Here is a 19,850-nt window from a genome sequence, read left to right on the forward strand (position 1 = left end):
ATGATATCACATCTGGCACACACAACTGTCATGCCGAGGACACTAATATTAAGACTTCTATTTCCAGTGTTGCCAGGGGAGGTGCTCTCCTGCAGTTCCAAGTACTCCTGTTTCCTATCTCCATGTTTCCTACTTTTAGTAATTACAAACTTTTTTCCTACAGTCTTTCATTCTTGGCATCTTCAGTCTTGCTCGCTCATTTTTATGTCTAATACTAAAATTTTAATTTTATGCAGCTAATTATGAAGCGAATTTTCAAAAAATGCATTCACAGCCTTGCCTTCACAGAACCCGATAAAGAGGTAATTGTCATGTTAGATAAAAGAGATTACTGGTGAATAGACAGATTACCAGACAACTGATTAACAGGTATACACGAAAAAAAAAAATTCTAGCTCCAATGAGTCTAGCACTAGTTGAGCAAAGTTTGACAGCTATCTATTCAGTAAGACTCCTCAGAGCTTTTAATATAATTATGTGTAGGCTGAATCACTAATACGGGCATATCATAAGTGCTGAGTTTCTTGAGTTTCTCTGAACCCTGGTTTTTCATATCAGATGCTACAAAATTAAACGATGCTACATATCTGATTTCAGAAGCAGTGACTCACAGTGAAAAGTTTCCTCACCTACGTCACAAACCCTGCATGGTAGAGTTGTGGGCCAGGATAACATGAATGATCAGATGAGCACAAAATCATCACACACTGAGGTTAAGAGCTCAAAAATTAGGCTTTTCTAAAAAGCGTGGCTGTCAAAATAACAGGGTATAACGTTTCGGAAAGTGTGGTTATCAGATGAATCAGGGATAGCACACTTTGCTAGGATGTCCAGAGAACAGATGAAATCAAAACCATTTATAGCACAGGTTCCTTGACCACCGAGGCTTAACAGGGTAAGTGTAAAAACTAACACAAACTTGTCATGCTTTCTTCTTAATTCCCTCTGTCTTCCATTTGAATCATTATCAATCACCAGGAAAAGCCATTTAGACAAAAATACTCAAAGGGGTATGACATTATTAGCCATTGAAGAGTGCTGAAAGTAAAAGTAGAAATTAACCAGGGTAGAAATCGATGTAATTGCACTTAAAGGGGGGCTTTATGACAGTTTCTTGGAATATCGTGAAAATCAGAACTTTTCAAATTGAATTTTAACAATATTTAGAAAAACAGAAGAATGTTTGATAAATTTACTGAGGCAATTCAACACCAAAAGGGAAAAACGTTCAACAAGTGCTGCATAAATATTGGGAAATCAAACTTAGCCCATGATAATGGAACGTCTCAAGGAAGCACTGCTCCTACCATCATAATGAAAAGAAGCCTGACAGAGTCAAGATTATAAATTTTAAAACCTCAGAATTAATGCCATTAAGAAACATAAATGAACTGAAACCCAGGAACTAACAAACACCTCCCTCACCCCCGTTCGCACATGCTTGGCCAATAAGAGAGGAACAAGACCCATGACTGCCTTCCTTCTGGGTAGAAAGAAGGGAATAGAAAAGAAAGCTACCACTGACATGAGTTCAGAGAAACCAGGTGAACTTTTTACAGAAGTGTAAAGGTTGCAGATGGTGGTCTGTTTAGACTTCACAGGTAGCTCCAGTTCTCACCTGCCAACTTTTGCCATGGCCCTTCAATGAATCTGCACCTGGGAACTAGTGGGTCAGGGCAGCAGGGACTTTTGAAAGGTAAAGGCACAGGGACCTCGAGTACTCTGGGCTTCCAATAAGTATTAGGGAGGGAATGCTGACTGCTAGGGGAAAATGCAGAGAGAGAATCACGCTGAGGAGCCTACGCACTGGGCTTCCTAAAGTGGGGTACAAAAGCAAGAGAATGAGGCACCGAGCCCTTAATGCCTTCACTGAATGCACTGCTACAGCCTCCAGTGCTGTGGGCAGGGCAGCAGAGAATAGCACTAAGCCAGGGAGAAGAGATAACTCCACAGTGACTCAAAGCACTAGCAGCAGCACTTATAAAGCAGAGCATGTAAGGGTCCCGTGTTCTCAGTCACCATCAGTGAAGGAAATCTCTAGGGCTCTCCCGTGCTCAGGCTCCAAGCCCTGATAAAGGGAAGGCCCTAATCTCTTACCTAGAAGTCGCTTGAAGCTTCTACTTATAGAAAAGATGGAGTAAACAAAATCTACTGCTCCCACTAAACACAAACAAAAATCTGGACGGAAAGCAAGGAACAGCCATCCAAGGACTCTGAAGAGTGAACAGCAGCAGGTATGCTGGCAATGGAAAACAGAAGTAGAAGTTGTACTGACTGAACCAGCAGCGAGTTTATCACTTTTCCTCCTGTGATATCACCTGGCGTACACACAAGGAAAGCCAAGGTGTCAAACCAGCCTCGGGCAGTGCCCACGTGGAACAAATCCAGATGGCACTATAAATACTATGGAAAGTGAACTGACGTTACAACACAGCCCACAGAAGATCGGTAACCCTAAGCTGAAACTGGGTCAATTGCCCATTAAAACAAAACAAAACAAATAAATCAACCTTCTCTTTTGCACCAAAACTTGACCAAGAATATCATGATATAATATTCAAAATGTCCAGAACATAGTCCAAAATAAGTCAACACATAAAAGGCTGGGAAAATCTGAACTTGTGAGAAAAAAATAACAAATGACCAATATGCTGGAATTTGAAAAAAAAAAAAAACTAAAAAGTAATTCTAACCGTTCTTTTAAAAATAGGAGCAAATTTGGAATGAATAGAAAAGTAGAATGTGTCAGCAAAGAAACAAGAAATAAGCAAGAAAGTAACAAAGAAAAGTGTTAAACCTGAAAAATGAAAACAAAAAAATAAAATATTCACTGAACTCCATAGCAGAATGGCAATAACCAAGAATGGGAAAATATATTAATAAAAAATATCCAATCTGTTCAAAAGAGGAAAAAAAGGACGTAAGTTCTAGCATTCCTACCACCAGAGTCTCAGGAAGACAGAAGATGAAGTGTGGTACAAATCTATATACATTTAAAGAAATAATCTAGGGAGAGACTAATGCACTGATTCTGCAGGCTCAGCAAAACCCAAAGAGAATAATTTCAAAGAAATCTATCCTTAAGGACATCATAATCACACACAGGAACCCAAAAACAAAAGAATAATAATAATACTGAAAATTGCCAAAGAAAATAATTAGGGAACAACAATTCTAATGACTCTGGATTCCTCTTTCGAAATCACGGAAACCAGAAGGAAGTGGAACATTTTTGAAGTCCTGAGGGAAGGAGCTACCAATAATCATTTAGAAAATAAAATTTGTAACAATTTTTGTTTCATTAGTGACAAAAAGTAGAAAAAAATTAAGGTTAAATTTAAAGCTAAGATGTTTGAGAGCTCTACACTGATAACTGTTAAATAACGCTGAGAGATATTAAGGAAGACGTAAATAAATGAAAACTTACATCATGGTTAAGAATTAAAAGAGTCAATATTTTAAGATGTTCTTTGCAATTACAGTCACTGAGAGTACTGGAGGAAATTGACAAGCTGATTCTAACATTGACGTGTAAATTAAAAAGACTCGGAATAGTGAAAATATCTTTGAGAAGAATAAAAGAGCAAAGCAGAATAAGGAAACAAAGCTACAATGTTCATAGTTGCTTAATCCATAATAGCTACTGGCAAACACTAAAATGCATATCAACAGGGGACAAGTAATGGGTGTGAAATACTACTCAGCAATGTAAAGGAATGAACTACAGATATATATAACGACATGAATTTCAACAATATTATGTTATGTGGAAGAATTAAGACACAAAAGAGCAGGTACTCCAGACTTCATTCAGATGAAGTCCAAGAACCAGCAAAATTAATTTAATAAATTCAACACATTCTCTTTGAAAACCCCAGTTGGCTTTTATTTTATTGCAGAAATTAACAAGCTGCTGCTAAAATTCATATGGAAATGCACGGGCTTAGAATAGCCAATAAATCCTGAGAAAAAAAGAATGAAGTTGGAGAAAGCACACTTCTTAATTACAGAACTTACTGCATGGTACTTGTGTACTGGATTACTACAGTAAACCAGGCAGTGTGCTACTGACATAAGTATGGTCATACAGATCAATGTAATAGAATTGAAAGTCCAGAAACAAACCTTCAGATTCATGTCAACTGATTTTCAACAAGGGCCCCAGTATAATTCAATGGGGGAAAATGTCTTTTCAATAAATGGTGCTAGCATAAGTGGACAGCCACACACAAAAGAAAGAGTTTTAACCTCTTCCACAAACCACACACAGAAAATAACTCAAAACAGACCACAGGTCTATATTTAAGGGTAACACCATAAAACTCTTACAGGAAAATCTTTGTGCCCTGGGTTAGGCATCGCATTCTCAGATATGACTGCAAAAATAAAAGTGACAGAAGAAAAAAAATATCCAGTTCTTCAAAATTAAAACCATTAATGTTTTAAAGGACACCATCCAGACAGTGAACAGAATACTTAAAAAGTGAGAGAAAATGTTTGTAGATCATACATCTTATAATGCACTGATACGTCTACAAAAATTATTTTATGAGAATTTTGTAGCAGCTTCATTCATAATAGGCCAAATAGAAAAAAAATGCAAATACTATAACTGTCAAAAGGAAAATGGCTACAGACTGTGGTTTATTCATTCTATGATCTACTACTGAGCTTTTTTTTAAGAAAACCAACTACAGTAATCCCTGCCCCCATCCACAGGGCATTTGTTTTAAGACTCGATGCATGAAACCACAGATTATACCAAACTCTGTATATACTGGGTCCTTGTATACACACACACACACACACACATATATATATATGATAAAATTTAAGTTATAAATTAGATACAGTAAGAGAATAACAATAAAATAGAACACACATAATATACTCTAATAAAGTAAAATAAGCATTCCTTGAACACAAGGACTGTGACACTCTGATAGTTGATCTAATAACTCATCGGGTTGCTAAGTGACTAACAGATTGTAGCATCTACAGCAGGCATCCACTGGAGAAGGAATGATTCACATGCCAGGACAGAATGAGACCTCATAGGACTTCACCATGCTAGTCAGCATGGCACACAATTTATAACTCATGAACTGGACATTTCTGAGATTTTCCATGTAATATTTTCAGGCCACCATTGACCACAGTAACTGAAACTGCAGAAATAAAACCATGGGTATAAGGGGACCGACTACCGGACTAAGACACAAAACACAGATGAATCTTAAAAATATTATGCTGAAGCAAAGAAGTCAGACACAAAAGAATACACTGTATGACAGGATTTACATAAATCTCAAGAACAGAAAAAACTTAGACCTGAATTCTATAAAGTCTATCAATGGTTATTTATGCAGGGTAAGGGTATGCGACTGACACAATTTAAAAGGAAACTACAGTAGCACCTCTGTAAGTGGGTCACCCAGGGGGCTGTAACCAACTGGTCAACATAAGGTACTAGGCCTACTGTACACAGAGTACATGTGGTGCATGTCCAGTCTAGGACAACTAGGTCAACTTAGGGAGGTGATCAACTATGGAGGTTCTACTGTATCTGTGGTGATAAAAATATTCTTAGTCCAGGCACTGGTTTCACAGTCAACCTAAACTCAACAAATTGGACAACTACGATGTACCTTTCTCCATATGTAAGTTGATACTTCAACCTTTAAAAGTCCAAGGAAGGGAAAGGTGTTTCATTGTGCCCCACTCCTCCTGCCCCACATTTCAAACACAAAACAGAGACACAGAGGCTATTCCAGCCACCAGAGGATACATGAGACTCTTTGTGCTTAACAAACTTGTCTTCTAGCACTGCTGCCTTTGCTGGGCCAGTGGTTCATGCTACTCAAAAGGCTGCGGCAGGACAGGAGTTCAGGGCCAGCCTGGGCAATGAAGCTGAAGCAAGACTTTATCTCCAAAAAAATGTTTTCAAATTAGCCGGGCATGGTGGTGCATACCTCTGCACACCTATAGTCTCAGAAGCTGAGAAAGGAGGATGACTTGAGCTCAGGAATTCAAGACTGGTTTGCAATGAGCTATGATCCCACAACCACACTCCAGGCTGAGCAACAGAGTGAGACCTTGTCTCTTAAAAAAAAATCTTTCTCTTTAGAAGAATCCTAGGGCAATGTAAAGATTCCAAATGGATTCAACTTTTCAAACATGGTTTAAGGCTGGATTAAATCACCTACATAATCAACAGCATTATTCTGAAGATTTCTCTGCAATTTCTTAGAATTTTGTCTCTTTACAACTATTTAATCAGTTGCAATAAAAAAGAATGTTTAATTTATTAACTTGGTGTACGTAACCTTTTGCTCAACAGAAGTTTTTGCTTTATACAATGTCAATGCTCTATCTTTAACTGTCAGAATTTATGACTCCAATGTCAGCTTAGACACACCTTCACTATGTGCAGAGCTAAAACTTCCCCTGGACAAGCTAATAGTTCCTCCTAATTTCTCTTATCTTCTCTTCTAATACAATTATATAGGTGTTTATTTTTTAATTTCAACATTTTTATTGAAATTATCTTAAGATTGTTAATGATGAAATATTTTAAAATTTCAGAAAATAAGACATCATTTAATTCCATCCAGATTTATAAAACATTTCAGTATATTTCATCAATAAATTAAATGGATATCACTTAAGCCCCCTCCCCAAAATGTATCCATTATCTTAAACTTGATGTGTTATTTCTGCACGTTACATTTTTTCTAATGTTAGATTTATGACATCTACCCATGTCCACACATGCACGTATAGCTCACTTTCACTGCCTGATATCATTTTACTATTGAAAGAAATCAGTTTATTCATCTGTTCTCTTGAGGGGCCTTGAGATTGTTCTGACGTTTGCATTATTACAAACAGTGCTAACGTGCGTAGCTTTGTATGAGCTACTTTGTGTACGTTAGAGACTCTCTGGGGTATAAACATAAAAGTGGAATTGCTGGGTCACAGGCTACGTTTCAGCTTCAACTTTAGCAGGTAACAGAACAGAACACCCACCAACAATGGAGAAGAATCCAATTTCTACTAGTCACTGCCTTCTGGCACTTTCAGACTTCTAAAATTTTCCTTAATAGATGCACATGAGAAGCTATCTCAGTAACGCTTTAATGTATAATCTGCACTTTTCTGAACAAGAAATTTCCAATGTTTATTGGTCACAGCAGTTTCCTATTTACACTGCAAATTTCTTGTATCAATCAGCAACTCACTTTTCTACTTTTTTAATGGTTCTTTTAAGCAAGGGGTTTTATTTCTAATATATTTAAGATTTATCAACCTTTCCCGTTATGGCTTATAGATGTTATCTTTTAATTTTTAAAACAAAATCCTTTCTGATTTCAATATTATGATATTCTCTTAGCTTAACTTCTAAAAGGTTTAAAATATTGCTTTTAGTTTTTAAGTTTTTAATTTATCCAATATTTATTTTTATCCATGGTATTTGGTAGCAATGAAATAACATTTACTATATACATCAGCCTTTTAAAATTATTCATCTTTTCACACTATTTTGTTATTTTATTTATATTACATATTCCCACATATACATATGTATGTGTACTTCAAGGCTTTCCATTTAGTTTTCTGGTTTATATGAATATCTTTGCTCCAACACCAAATTTTTGCATAGTAGAACACAATGTCCCCTAGTTAACGTTCTTTGAAATCACGTCATATAGACTTAAACCTGTTCTCTTGCTAATGCCATAAAAAACTTGTTGGGATTCTGACTGGAATTACATTGAATGTGTAAGTCACTTGGGAGTAAGTTATGATATCTGTATAGTACTAAGTCTTCCCTTCCATGAATAGGGCATCTGTTTCCCTGTATAACCTTTAATAATTTTTCCTATCAATATCATGTACACTTCTTTTTAGATGTATTCCCATATGCATTTGGTAATATTTTAAATATATTTTACAACTATTCTTTCAAAGGGCTGATGATTGATATGTAGGAATTCTACTGATTTTTGAAAGTTCATTTTATATCTAATGGCCAAAGCTGGAATAATTTGAACAAAATAAGCAATCTTCTAAAAGTTCATCTAAAGATTCTCTTCGATTTTCTAGTTAGGGAATTATTAATTGCAAATAATAGAAACTGTGCTTCTCCCCCCGCCCCAATCCTTATGCCACTTGTCTTATTGTGCTAGTTGGTCCAAAAGTACAATGATGAGCAGAAGCAGTGACAGAAGTAATTCTAGCCTCGTAAAGGATTTTAAAAGAAATACTTCTAATATTTCATCATTAAGTCTAATGTTTAGGCTTGGCGCCTGTGGCTCAAGCGGCGAAGGCACCAGCCACATACACCTAAGGTGGCAGGTTCGAATCTCCAGCCCGGGCCTGCCAAACAACAATGACGGTTGCAACCAAAAAAATGCCTGGCCGTTGTGGCGGGCGCCTGTAGTCCCAGCTACTTGGGAGGCTGAGGCAGGAGACTTGCTTGAGCCCAGGAGTTGGAGGTTGCTGTGAGCGTGATGCCATGGCACTCTACCCAGGGAGATAGCTTGACGCTCTGTCTCAAAAAAAAAAAAAAGTCTAATGTTTACTGGAGATTTTCAATGGGCGTCATTTACCAATTTAAGAAATTCCCTTTTATTCTTGACTACATTTAAAAAAAATTATTATAAACTAGTATAAAATTTTATAAAATATCTTTGTCTATGTCTATTGACATTTTTCCTCTTTTAATCTATTACTGTTGTCAATTATATTAACGATTTTCCTACTGTTAAGCAGTCATTGCATTCCAGGATAAGTATCACTCTAACAAGGCTTGTAAAGTAGGCTGACACCCGGTGACCAGATCTTGGTTTCAAATATCCTTGTCCATTAATAGAACTATGTCTCCTTAGAGAAATAGCTGATTCTAAGACAGGGTAAGAATATATAAAATAAGCCTGAATCATCTTATAACACCAGAAAGTAAGAAAGTGCTAAGGAAAAAAAAAAGGAAAACAGCCAACAACAATGACGAAAGCATGTTACAAGGACCCAAGGAGCCAATAAAAAACTCCTAATGGCCAAAGCTGGAATAATTTGAGCAAAATAAACCCTTTCCAATCCAATTTTTCTGCCACCCACATACTCCCCAGCTCTTATTTATTTTGGGTGGGAAGTAGGTTGGAGAATTAATTTAATTATCCTATAGATTTAAAAGATAAAAAAAATGAACTAACCTGATGATTATAATCATTATTTTAGGTCATATAAAATACAGTGTTTTTATTTTTGTTTATAAACAAAAAAAAATCATTGTCAGACCTCGTTTGACATATGATCAGAACAGTAAAAAAGCACTAGTTTATAACTCAAAGTATAAAGTATATATCAATGTATTCATACAGATACATATAAAAGTCTGAATAAGTAAACGAGGAAGAAGAAACCAATGTCCAATGCAGAAGAATTCACAAACTTTTATGCAGACACACCACACTCAGTGAGGTAGAATATAACTCTGCACTCCTTCAGCGTGAGCTGAATATAGTGACTTTCTTCCAAAAAGTCCAGGATGGAAGGGGGCAGGGGGTCAGGAAGAATAACTTTACACTGGATAAACATAACAGATAGTACCTCAGCCAAGTGATCAAGGTTCTTATCAATGGTGATAAATCATGCTGATAACATATACTCTTGATATTTTGCAATTAAAAATGGTACTTTAATTCATGACCTAACTTCCCAAAATAAACCAACATCAAGTCTTGAGGAAAAAAAATCAGACAAATCCCAATAAGACAAATGCAAAAACAACAACTAAAATCATAAAAACCCTATCTAAGTACTTCTCAAAACTGTCAAGGTCATCACAAACAAGGAAAGTCTGGGAAACCACCAAAACCAAGAGAAGGAGATAGGACAGGTAACTATAACATAAATCTTGGATGAGATCCTGGAGCAGGAGAAAGACATTTATCTGAACCAAGTATGGACTTCATTACTAAGAATATATCAATATCAGTTTATTAATTATGACAAATGTGCCATATTAATCTAAGTATTAATGCTAGAGGAAACTGGATATGAAATACGTGAACGCTATAGTAGCTTTCCAATTTCTCTGTAATAAAATTTTCTACTTTTGGAACCAGTTTGTATAGTGTATAAAATAGCACTTTCATCCGTGGAACACATGTACTCATTAGCCATTAAAAAGCAGTCTCTGTGCATGAAATGTGGTACCCTGCACTAGATCTTAGATCAGAAAAAAGGGACATCAGTGAAAAAAACTAGTGGCGCTCTCAGAATGTCTAGAAATTTAGTTAAGAGCAGTATACCAATGTCCATCTCTTAGTTTTCACCATTACACCCTAATAACAGAAGACATTAACATCAGGAAAAACTCGGTGAAGGGAAGGCAGGCGTGCAAGTCGACTTCTCTGTAAATCTCTCAATGTGGTACCTTGACTACTATTTTAAAACTTGTAAGCTTAGAGATTTAGGGCATAAAAGAAAACTTTTAAAAGGGCATGATTTGCATTTGACAACCTTGATTATAACAGGTTTACTGATGACTTTAAAAATTAATATCTGTCTCAATTTAATTACAGTTTTTTTCTGGAAAGACTTCTTACATAATTTCTTCCATATCATTTTTCCTTTCATGTGGATAAAAATATAGAAAACTGTAAACAGCAGTCTCTAAAAACATAAGTAATCTGGTCACGACAAATTGCTTTCCATTTCTGCTATAGATGTGACAAAAGTTCTTTAAAAATTCTGTAACAGGAAGAATTAAATTTAAAGGATTAATGGAACTGCGTGATTTTAGGAGCTGTCAGACACTGAAAGAATCAGGACTTCAGAAATAAATGAATTTGAGGAATAGAAAAGCTGAAGCATATAATTAAGTAGGAAAGTCAAAGGGGACTGACTATGAAAAAAAGAGAAAAGGTTGCTTAAAAAGAGGGAGAAAAATAAAGGAAAGTAACGAAAATCAGAATTTACAGTGTCTCTAAAAAACTGAGCTGAGACAAACTATGGAATGGGAGGTGAGATAATAGTGATGATATGGAATGGGAGGTGAGATGATGTGAACAGTGTTAATTCCAATCATATCACTGCCTCACTGTGCTCCCCATCACTTAGACTCAGAGTTCCACGGGGCCCTAATGGCCTGCCCCTGTGTCCATCACATCTGACCTTCTCTCTTTCTCACCCCTCCAGGCTGCCCAGTTCTCATCTTCAGTTCCCCATCCTCAGGTGCCCCAGACTTTGCAGGTGCTAATCTCCCTGCTGGAATGTTCCTCCTCCAGAAATACCCACAGTAAACCTCCTATGCCTCCTTCAAGTTTTATTCAGATATTAACCTTTCAGTGATATACTACTGGGCACATTCTATTTAACTGCCCTACCCTGCCATTTTCTCATATCTGCTCCATCATCTAACCTTTTAATTACTTTGACTATCTGTCTCCCCAACCACTCAACGTAAGCTCCCAAATTTTTGCCTGTTTAATTCATTGATATTTCCCCATGCTGAGAATAGTGCTGGGCACATAGTAAGTGCTCAATAAATATTTGTCAAAAATCAAATTCATACACAAATGTTACTTTTTATTATCATCATTAAAATCAGAATAATAAAATACTGATAACTTTTCCAAAGTATTTTTTTGAGCCATTGGGTCATTATTTTTGCCTCGGTATTTTTTATGCTGAACAATTACTTCTATAGTGTTTTTAAAGGCAGTTTGTTTTTATAAAAGACCAGACAGTTGTCAGAGATCATCTCAACTCAAGCACATTCAATATCAGAGTCAGAAAGAATAAAAACATTTCCAAGGCCTATTCTTCTTAGGAGCATAAGCAAGTTATTATTATAGTAGTAAAAGTTTCATATCATAAAAGCTTTACACAGGCAAGTGCTCAACAGAATGATCCACTAAGTTTATAGACTCATAAAATTCTAACCTCCTCATTTTAAAGATGAGTAAACTGAGACTTATAACTAAGTTAAGTCATTTCTGCATATTCAATTAGAATATAGCTGATGATGTGGTGAGTCAGAGCTAGTTCTAAACACAGGCTGAAACATTACAGAATGACCTGGGCATCAACGTTTAGAAACTCAGTGAGAAGCCCAAATTGGAAGTGTTCAGTTCACCACCCAAGTTGACCTTTATTTCCTCCAACTTGTTTGTTTCATTGCTCAAAGATGTGTGTGAGTGGTTGTTTCATATTGTTTTAACATTCAAGATTCTCTCTGAATTAAAATCACTAGCAAAACAGTGTAGTCACCCTCCCTATGTATTTTTGCATGCTCAAGGGCCACTATACCTTCCGGACCCCACTCAACAGGCAGCCTCTTGGTCTAACCCTCTGTTTTTCTAGTTAAGAGAAGTGTGAGCCCAGAATATTTTATAAATTTCTTATCCTTTTCAGTGGATGGGATTTTATGATCAACTATCATAAAAATCAAAGGAAGCAGATTTCAGGGTCTAAAAGTATGTCACTTATCTTTTCAAAAACATCTAATTATTTTGCTGAAAAATTGCACACATGCAATTGTTCTATCACAAGTGGGGGAAAAATAAATCTGGTGTTCCATTTTCTTCTCAGAGGCAGCAACAGCAGTTCTTCCATACACTGCATTCCCCAGGTCCCCAGACAGCCATCTCTGATGTTACAGTGGTACAGGGGCACACACTTCGGCAAAGACAGTTTATAAAATGAACTTGCTATGGACCAAAGGAATGGTATTGATTTTTAGTACAATTCAAAACACAAGAAACATCAGTTTTCTAAATGGCACACCTTGAAAAGGACAAGAGAAATAGACTGCAAATAGTAGAAATAAAAGAATAAAAGACAATTAATTGCATTGGCAAACATCTTAGTGTTCTTATAGGTTGTTTGTTTATTAAGCTCAAAGAAATGAGAGGGCTCAATTATGTTGAACTGCCTTTATCTAAAGCTCTGAGATTGCTCATGTATAGACACTGTGATCACAGCTAGAAATCTGAGCATCCAAAAGACCCAATCTCTAAAAAATAGCTGGGCACTGTGGCAGGCGCCTGTAGTCCCAGCTACTGGGGAGGCCGAGGAAAGAGGATCATTTGAGCCCAAGAGTTTGAGATTGCTTGGGCTATGATGCCACAGCACTCTACTGAGGGTGATCCAAGGAGACTCTGTCTCGAAAAGAAAGAAGACCTCCATGCAATAAAGCCTTAGATATGCTTTCCTTAGATATCCTTAACGAGATAAAAGGACTTTCAAGTTAGAGACCTCTGGATGGAAAGCTCCCAGTGCAGAAATACCAGCCAGGACTTACCATGGCCCCCTCACTTGTTCTCTGGGCAACCTCTCGCTGCAGTCGGGCCACTGCCAACTTCTCCCTGGAGAGAAAAAAACAGCATGTGATTAGCTGACCATTCTCAGGGCAGAGGCAGCACTGCTGTGGCTGTGAAACACTCTTTTGAGGTCTCCAGAGCAACTCCTTCTTTGATTTAGCTCACTTCCTCCACTATGCTTTCTATAAATATTTACAGTGATTGGTCATGAGTGCATTGTTTTCATCAAGCATCATGAAAGACATATTTTTGCCTTGTTAAATGTTAAATGCTGAGTAAAAGCTTTAAGTTCATTTACATATATCACTCATAAATTTTCCATGGCTAAAATATTTCAGGTGTCCTTTCTGTATCAACTTAGCTTACACATTTTAATTATCTTTATTACTCTTATTGCTCTATGCTGGAAATAAATTTTAAAAAGCAAAGAAAATACAACTCCTCACAATTCTTAAAATAACAATAGAAAATCATTTGCAGGCTTGCTATATAACAGGCACCATACTAGGCATGGTAACTTTTCCCATTTTAGCTTGCCAATAACCTCAGAAGATGCTTTCTTTGTCTTTCTTTCTTTTTTTTTTTTAATGCCCATCTTATTGACAAAGCAGCTGAGGCTCAGAACAGCTAACACACTGAGCCCTAAGAGAGTAGGTAGTAGTTGTAGGGTCAAATTTTCCGCTTCCTTACCTCAAAGCCTAAATAAAAATTGTGCTTATTATTTTTCAGTGTGTAGATAACATAAAATATAGATTTTAAAAACATATTCTTTTTAGCATTTTTATTTAACAATGGAGTTCAGTTTTATAACCCTTATAATTACAATTCTAATTTCACTTAAAATATATCCAACATTCACCAAAATTTAGGAATACTTTTGTGAAGTAATAGTACTTGTATTTTGGAAGCTTTTCAATTATTCTTCAAATAGTTGATGGATGACACAGGGGTTATGTGAACTCTTCAAGTAATCTCTAAATATTAGTTTTAGCAAATATTTCCCCTGAAATCCTTCTACCCATACTAAGATGAAAAACTTTTCATTGAAGCCTAGTTCCCAATCACTAATATATGGAATCAACCCAGATGCCCATCCACTCACAAATTGATTAATAGATTGTGGTATATGTATACCATGGAATATTATTCAGCCATAAAAAGATGGTTACTTTACATCTTTAGTATTTACCTGGATAAAGTTTAAGAATATTCTTATTAGTAGTATCACAAAAATGGAAATGTAAGCATCCAGAGTATGCAATACTAATATGAAACCAACAGATAAACAACTGTATCCCCACATGAAAGAAAACCACAATTAAGTCCAAGTGGGGAGAGGAGGGGAGAGAAAAGGGAGAGGGAAGATGGGAAAGGGATTGGTGTGCTCTCATCTAATAGGCACAATATAAGGGTATACAGCACACTTGGGTGAAGGGCTCAACTACAACTTGAACTTTACCTAACAAATGCAAACAAGGTAACCTAATCATTTATACCCCTCATATTAATGAGAAATTAAAAAACAAAGATGAGAAACTCTAGGGAATAAATTTAACAAAAGTCTTGCAGGACTACTACTACTATAAAACACTGCTGAGAAGAATCAAAGGACATTAACAGAAACATAGACCATGTTCATAGATAGGAAGGCTTAACACTATTATGCTGTAAAAATTTATACTGTACTTATCTATAATGAAAGGAGAAGATGTGAATAACAGAAAATAAGTAATCCCACATAAAAAAGGAAAAAAAGAATTAATTAATGCATTCATGAATGCATATAAAAAAAAGGCCCCGGACAACAGGTGTGTAGGAATCCAGACAATAACCAATCTAGATTCCAGCAAGAGGATGGAGAGCCTTGAAAGGACGACTCAAGAAAAAAAAAGTTGAACCAAAATAAATTACCCACGTGTCTGACAATATTAAGAAGAGCTGTAGATACACCACAATTTATTAATCCATTCGTGGGTCGATGGCACTTGGGCTTCTTCCACAACTTAGCAATTATGAACTGGGCTGCAATAAACATTCAGGTGCAAATATCTTTGTTGTAAAGTGATTTTTGGTCTTCTGGATAGATACCTAGTAGAGGAATTGCAGGATCAAATGGCAGGTCTAATTTTAGATCCCTAAGTGATCTCCAAACTTGTTTCCAACTATAGCCCAAGATGAAGGGGAAAGAGGAGGGGAGGGTAAAGGATGGGTGGAGGGAGGGTACTTGGTGGGACCACACCTATGGTGCACTTTACAAGGGTACATGTTAAATCTACCACGTGTAGAATATAAATGTCTTAACACACTAACTAAGAAAATGTGGTGAAGCCTATATTAACCAGTTTGATAAAGTATTTCAAATTGTATATAAAACCAGTACTATAAAACCCCATAACTGCATTAATGTACATATATGGGGTATATAAAACCCCATAACTGCATTAATGTACGTAGCTATGATTTAATTAAAAAAATAAAAATTAAAAAAAGAAGAGTTGTAGTTTTAGTTTATTAAGAATCAGAGACTGGATGATGAAAACCTAAGTCAGTGGCAGGAAGTTGTAATTATTAACTCTAGAAAAAAGTAAAGTTAGTCTGGAAGTAAAATTCTAGAATTCTGTTAGACTCAGCTGTGAATGACATTTACTTTGTTTTATCATAAGTAGGTAATCAAGTTAATTTACGATTTAATAAAAAAATTGGAAAGAAGGGGAAGCATGGAGAAACACAGATGGTATAAATGAACTAAATCTTTACCTCTCATGATAGGAAGTAGAGAAGCAGAAATACAAGCCTATTATTTAAACAGAAGGATGGAAAACTCAGAAAATAGACATAGAATGGAGAATGGCTGTATCAGGACAGTAAGACCCAGAAGCAACGAGGAAGCGGTGAAGTCTGCTAATTCTCATCATGGCATTAGATTTCCAAATTATTTACATGACTAAAAACTTTTTTACTTTAATTAAAAACTTCAAAGATATGTAAAAAATTGGCATGCTTCCTTTTATTTTTATTAAAAACATACTAATATATTGCTAGAAAGAAAGAGGATAGATTATTTACCAACTGAATATTCCACATCAAATGCTTCCCTGCCATGGTCCTCAGAAGAAGAATCTACTGAAAAACTTTGGTAAATCAAGGCAAAATAAGAATTAACTATAAGCAACAAGGAGTCCTTAGACAAATGTTTCCAAGTGTCTATTACGAACAGTTTCCCATACTACAGAGACATTCTAAATTTAAAAGATGTTTTACTTTTTAATGAAGTATAAAAATACATGGAAAAATTAAGAACTGTTAAGAGCACAGCCTGAGGAATAATCACAAAGTGAACACGTCCATATTAGTGGCCCCTAAGCAAAAAATCGTGACCATTGACAGAACACAAGAAGCTACAGTAGCTAGCTTAGCATAATTCCTAAACTCATTTGCTGTGCTCTTTTCTCTGCGTACTGAAACATAGAGGCATTTAACTTTTAGTCCAAAATCTTATATTTTACTTAACTGTTCATTCAACAGATCCTTTCCTCTAAAGAGGACCATAAATTCCTCCTTGACCACAACAGTAGCAGCCAAAAATATTGATGCATGCTTTTTTGCAGGTGGTCAGTTGTGCTGTAATTAGTATCTTACTATAGCAGCTGGATACCTGAACGTAGAGATAATATTTATCTCATCTCTAATAACAATAAGGGCCACTTAAGCAGGAACAAAATAAGTGTTGTGACTTGTTGAATGAAGCATCAGTTGTACAATCTAATGCCAACTGACCTAATAATTTTTTTTTTAAGAGATGAGGTCTTTTAGAATGCAGTGGCATAATCCTAGCTCACTGCAGTTTGGAGCTCCTGGGCTGAAGCAATCCTCCTGCTTCAGCCTCCTGAGTAGCAAGGACTACAGTGGAGCACCAAACATCCATGGATAATCTTTTATTTTCTAAATGTTTTTATAGAGATTGGGGCCTCAGTATATTGCTTAGGCTGGTCTCAAACTCCCAGCCTCAAGTAGTTCTCCTGCAAAGTGGTATGAGCCACATTGCCTGGCCTAGAATATTAAATAGCATTTTGCACTTATGTGGCATATAACACAGGTACACACAAAAAAACGTGATTTCCATGGGGTATCTTCTGGTTCTGGTTGGACATAAAAGGTTTTTTACATACATTCTAAAATTATGAAAAGCAAAGCTTATACAGGCTCCCACATTAATATGTCAGTAAACGTCAACAAAGTAATTCCTATGTAAGAGCCCCGAATAGTAGAATAGCAGTTCTTAAATATTTGGGTCATAGCACCCCTTTGCGCATGGAAAAATTAAGGACCCCAGACAGTTCTATTTATGTGAGTTATATCTACTGATATTTACCACATATAAATGAAAATACTGGTTTTAAAAATATCAATTCACTAAAAAATAAAAATCTATGCTAACATAAGTACAATATTTTTTATGAAATCACAAGTAATCCTATATTTAAAAAAATACATTTCATAAGAAGAATGATACTTTAGAATTTTACAAATATCGTTAATGCTTGGCTTAGAAGAAAGGGAGACTCCCCCATCTGCTGCAGCATTCAATCTGTTATGATAGCACATGTCATGTAGCTTGTTAAAAATCTCACTCATGAAAGAAGATGAATGAAAAAGGCAAATACCCTGGTGCTATTACAAAAATAGTTTTGACCTTGCAGATGCCTTGAAAGAATCTTAGGGACACCCAGAGTCCCAGTCCCAAACTTTGAGAACTTCAATTAGAGACAGATACAGAACTAGGAAGGGAGGAATATTCTAGAAAATTGACTTGAATCATCATTCCTGATTGCTGAATCTTCAGAGAAAGATTTAATATATATGCTAATGGCATGTTAATTTTTCACAAGAGTAGTTCAGCATAAAAGAGACATTTCTAGGAATAGAACAAGAGTCTATCTTACCACTTTCATCCTACTAAATGATAAACGAGTCCTGATACAGTATAAAGCCGAGGAATGTCACTATTATGCTTAAAAGAGATGGCCCTTAGAACAACTATCAGAAATTGTCACCATGTATAGGTGCTCGTCAAATCTTATTAATTCAATTTGAAAGAAAACTTTAATGGGTTTTAGCCATTACATACTTTTTAAAGGGGAATACACTATATTAATAAATCATGAAATTTCATGAACTTCCCACACATTATATTTTTAGGCATTCAATTAAGAAAGAAATTGTGAATGAATCAACAAGAAAAGGCCATCTGTAAAGGGCAGCACGCTAGCCATTTACTTTGGTGAAATAGAGAGTAAAGTAACTAGAAACATCAGTTTTATTTCTGACCTGGTCCCACGTAAACAGAGATTTGCCCAGTTTTAAACAGCCATGTGGCAATAGGTGATACAAACATGAATTTCAGAACACTCTGCTCACAGGAAAAAAACGATCCCTGACTCTAGCCCTGCCCTCTACCCCTCCCTCATCTACAGGTGGGAAAATTGCTTATGATAGGCAGGTGGGAGCCACCCTGACTCAGAGTGGCCAGATGGTGAAGGAGCAGAATCTGTGAGGACAGCAAATACAACTGTCTCTTAGTGACCAAGCTCGGTAATTGTTTTTAATCACTTATGCAGGAAATGCAACATGTAACATCTTAGAGCACTGACCCCTCAGGATTCCAAGGAACAGTTCAGGGTCTTCTATGAAATAAGTGGACAAAGCCAGTGTCATGTCTACCACAGCCAGAGCACTGCAACTTGAAGCTATTTCCTATATCGCCTTCTGAATAACATTCCCTTTGAAAAGAGGGTTTCACAGCAAAAAAAAAAAAAAAAAAAAAAAGGGCAGGGAGTAATTCTTTCTTCTTTATGTTCAATAATGTTCACAATCTAAATATATCAAATCCTTACGTGTGTGTTTTATCAGGAGTACTGCTTCTTTTTCAAGTAGAAATTATACTTTTTATATGAAAAAGGTCATCTTTATAAAAACCAAGGAAGTAATGTCATCAAAATCAATGAAAGGATCTATGATAAAATACTCAAAATTCTAGATGTTAACATTTCTGGAATCAAATCACCAACTCAATCAAAATATTAACAATAAATGGCTAGTCCTTTCCTTATAAAGTAATCTCATGTGCCCTTGGGTTTAATACTTTCTGCCAAACCATACTTTCAAATCTCTGTGGTCCAAAGACATGAGTGAAACCAACCGGAGATAGTATCTTTTTCATGCAAATTAAGGATTCTGACAAACAGCTTTGTGTGAAACATAAAGAATACTTGACTTGCCAGTTACCCAAGGCAAATCAAACACACTCACATACACATACACCCTTGCTCCAATTTAAAGGTCTTAGATCATCTGCTGGAAACAGAAAACTGTGCTTTTGCAATGCAGCACTGTTTTGTTTCATGTGTTTGTGGCAAAGCCAGTAGTCCCTTATGAAGCAGGTATTGACTTTATGATTTGCAAACCAAATGCCCAGGGATATTTTCTCAAAAGCTGTGGATCTTGGCTCGGCGCCTATAG

General features: G+C 36.1%; 1 protein-coding gene across 1 annotated transcript in view; it reads right to left on the bottom strand.

The window, feature by feature from the left end:
- The window catches only part of NCKAP5 (NCK associated protein 5), an 807,957-nt gene that overhangs the window by 486,219 nt on the left and 301,888 nt on the right, over positions 1-19,850 (bottom strand). Inside the window, exon 3 of the mRNA XM_023515856.1 lies at positions 13,313-13,376. Within this exon, the coding sequence (XP_023371624.1) occupies positions 13,313-13,376 (64 nt within the window). The remainder of the gene's footprint in view (positions 1-13,312; positions 13,377-19,850) is intronic.

This window comes from Otolemur garnettii, unplaced genomic scaffold (assembly GCF_000181295.1).
Source record: "Otolemur garnettii isolate 467f Iridium unplaced genomic scaffold, OtoGar3 scaffold00080, whole genome shotgun sequence".
In the NCBI taxonomy this organism is placed as follows: domain Eukaryota; kingdom Metazoa; phylum Chordata; class Mammalia; order Primates; family Galagidae; genus Otolemur; species Otolemur garnettii.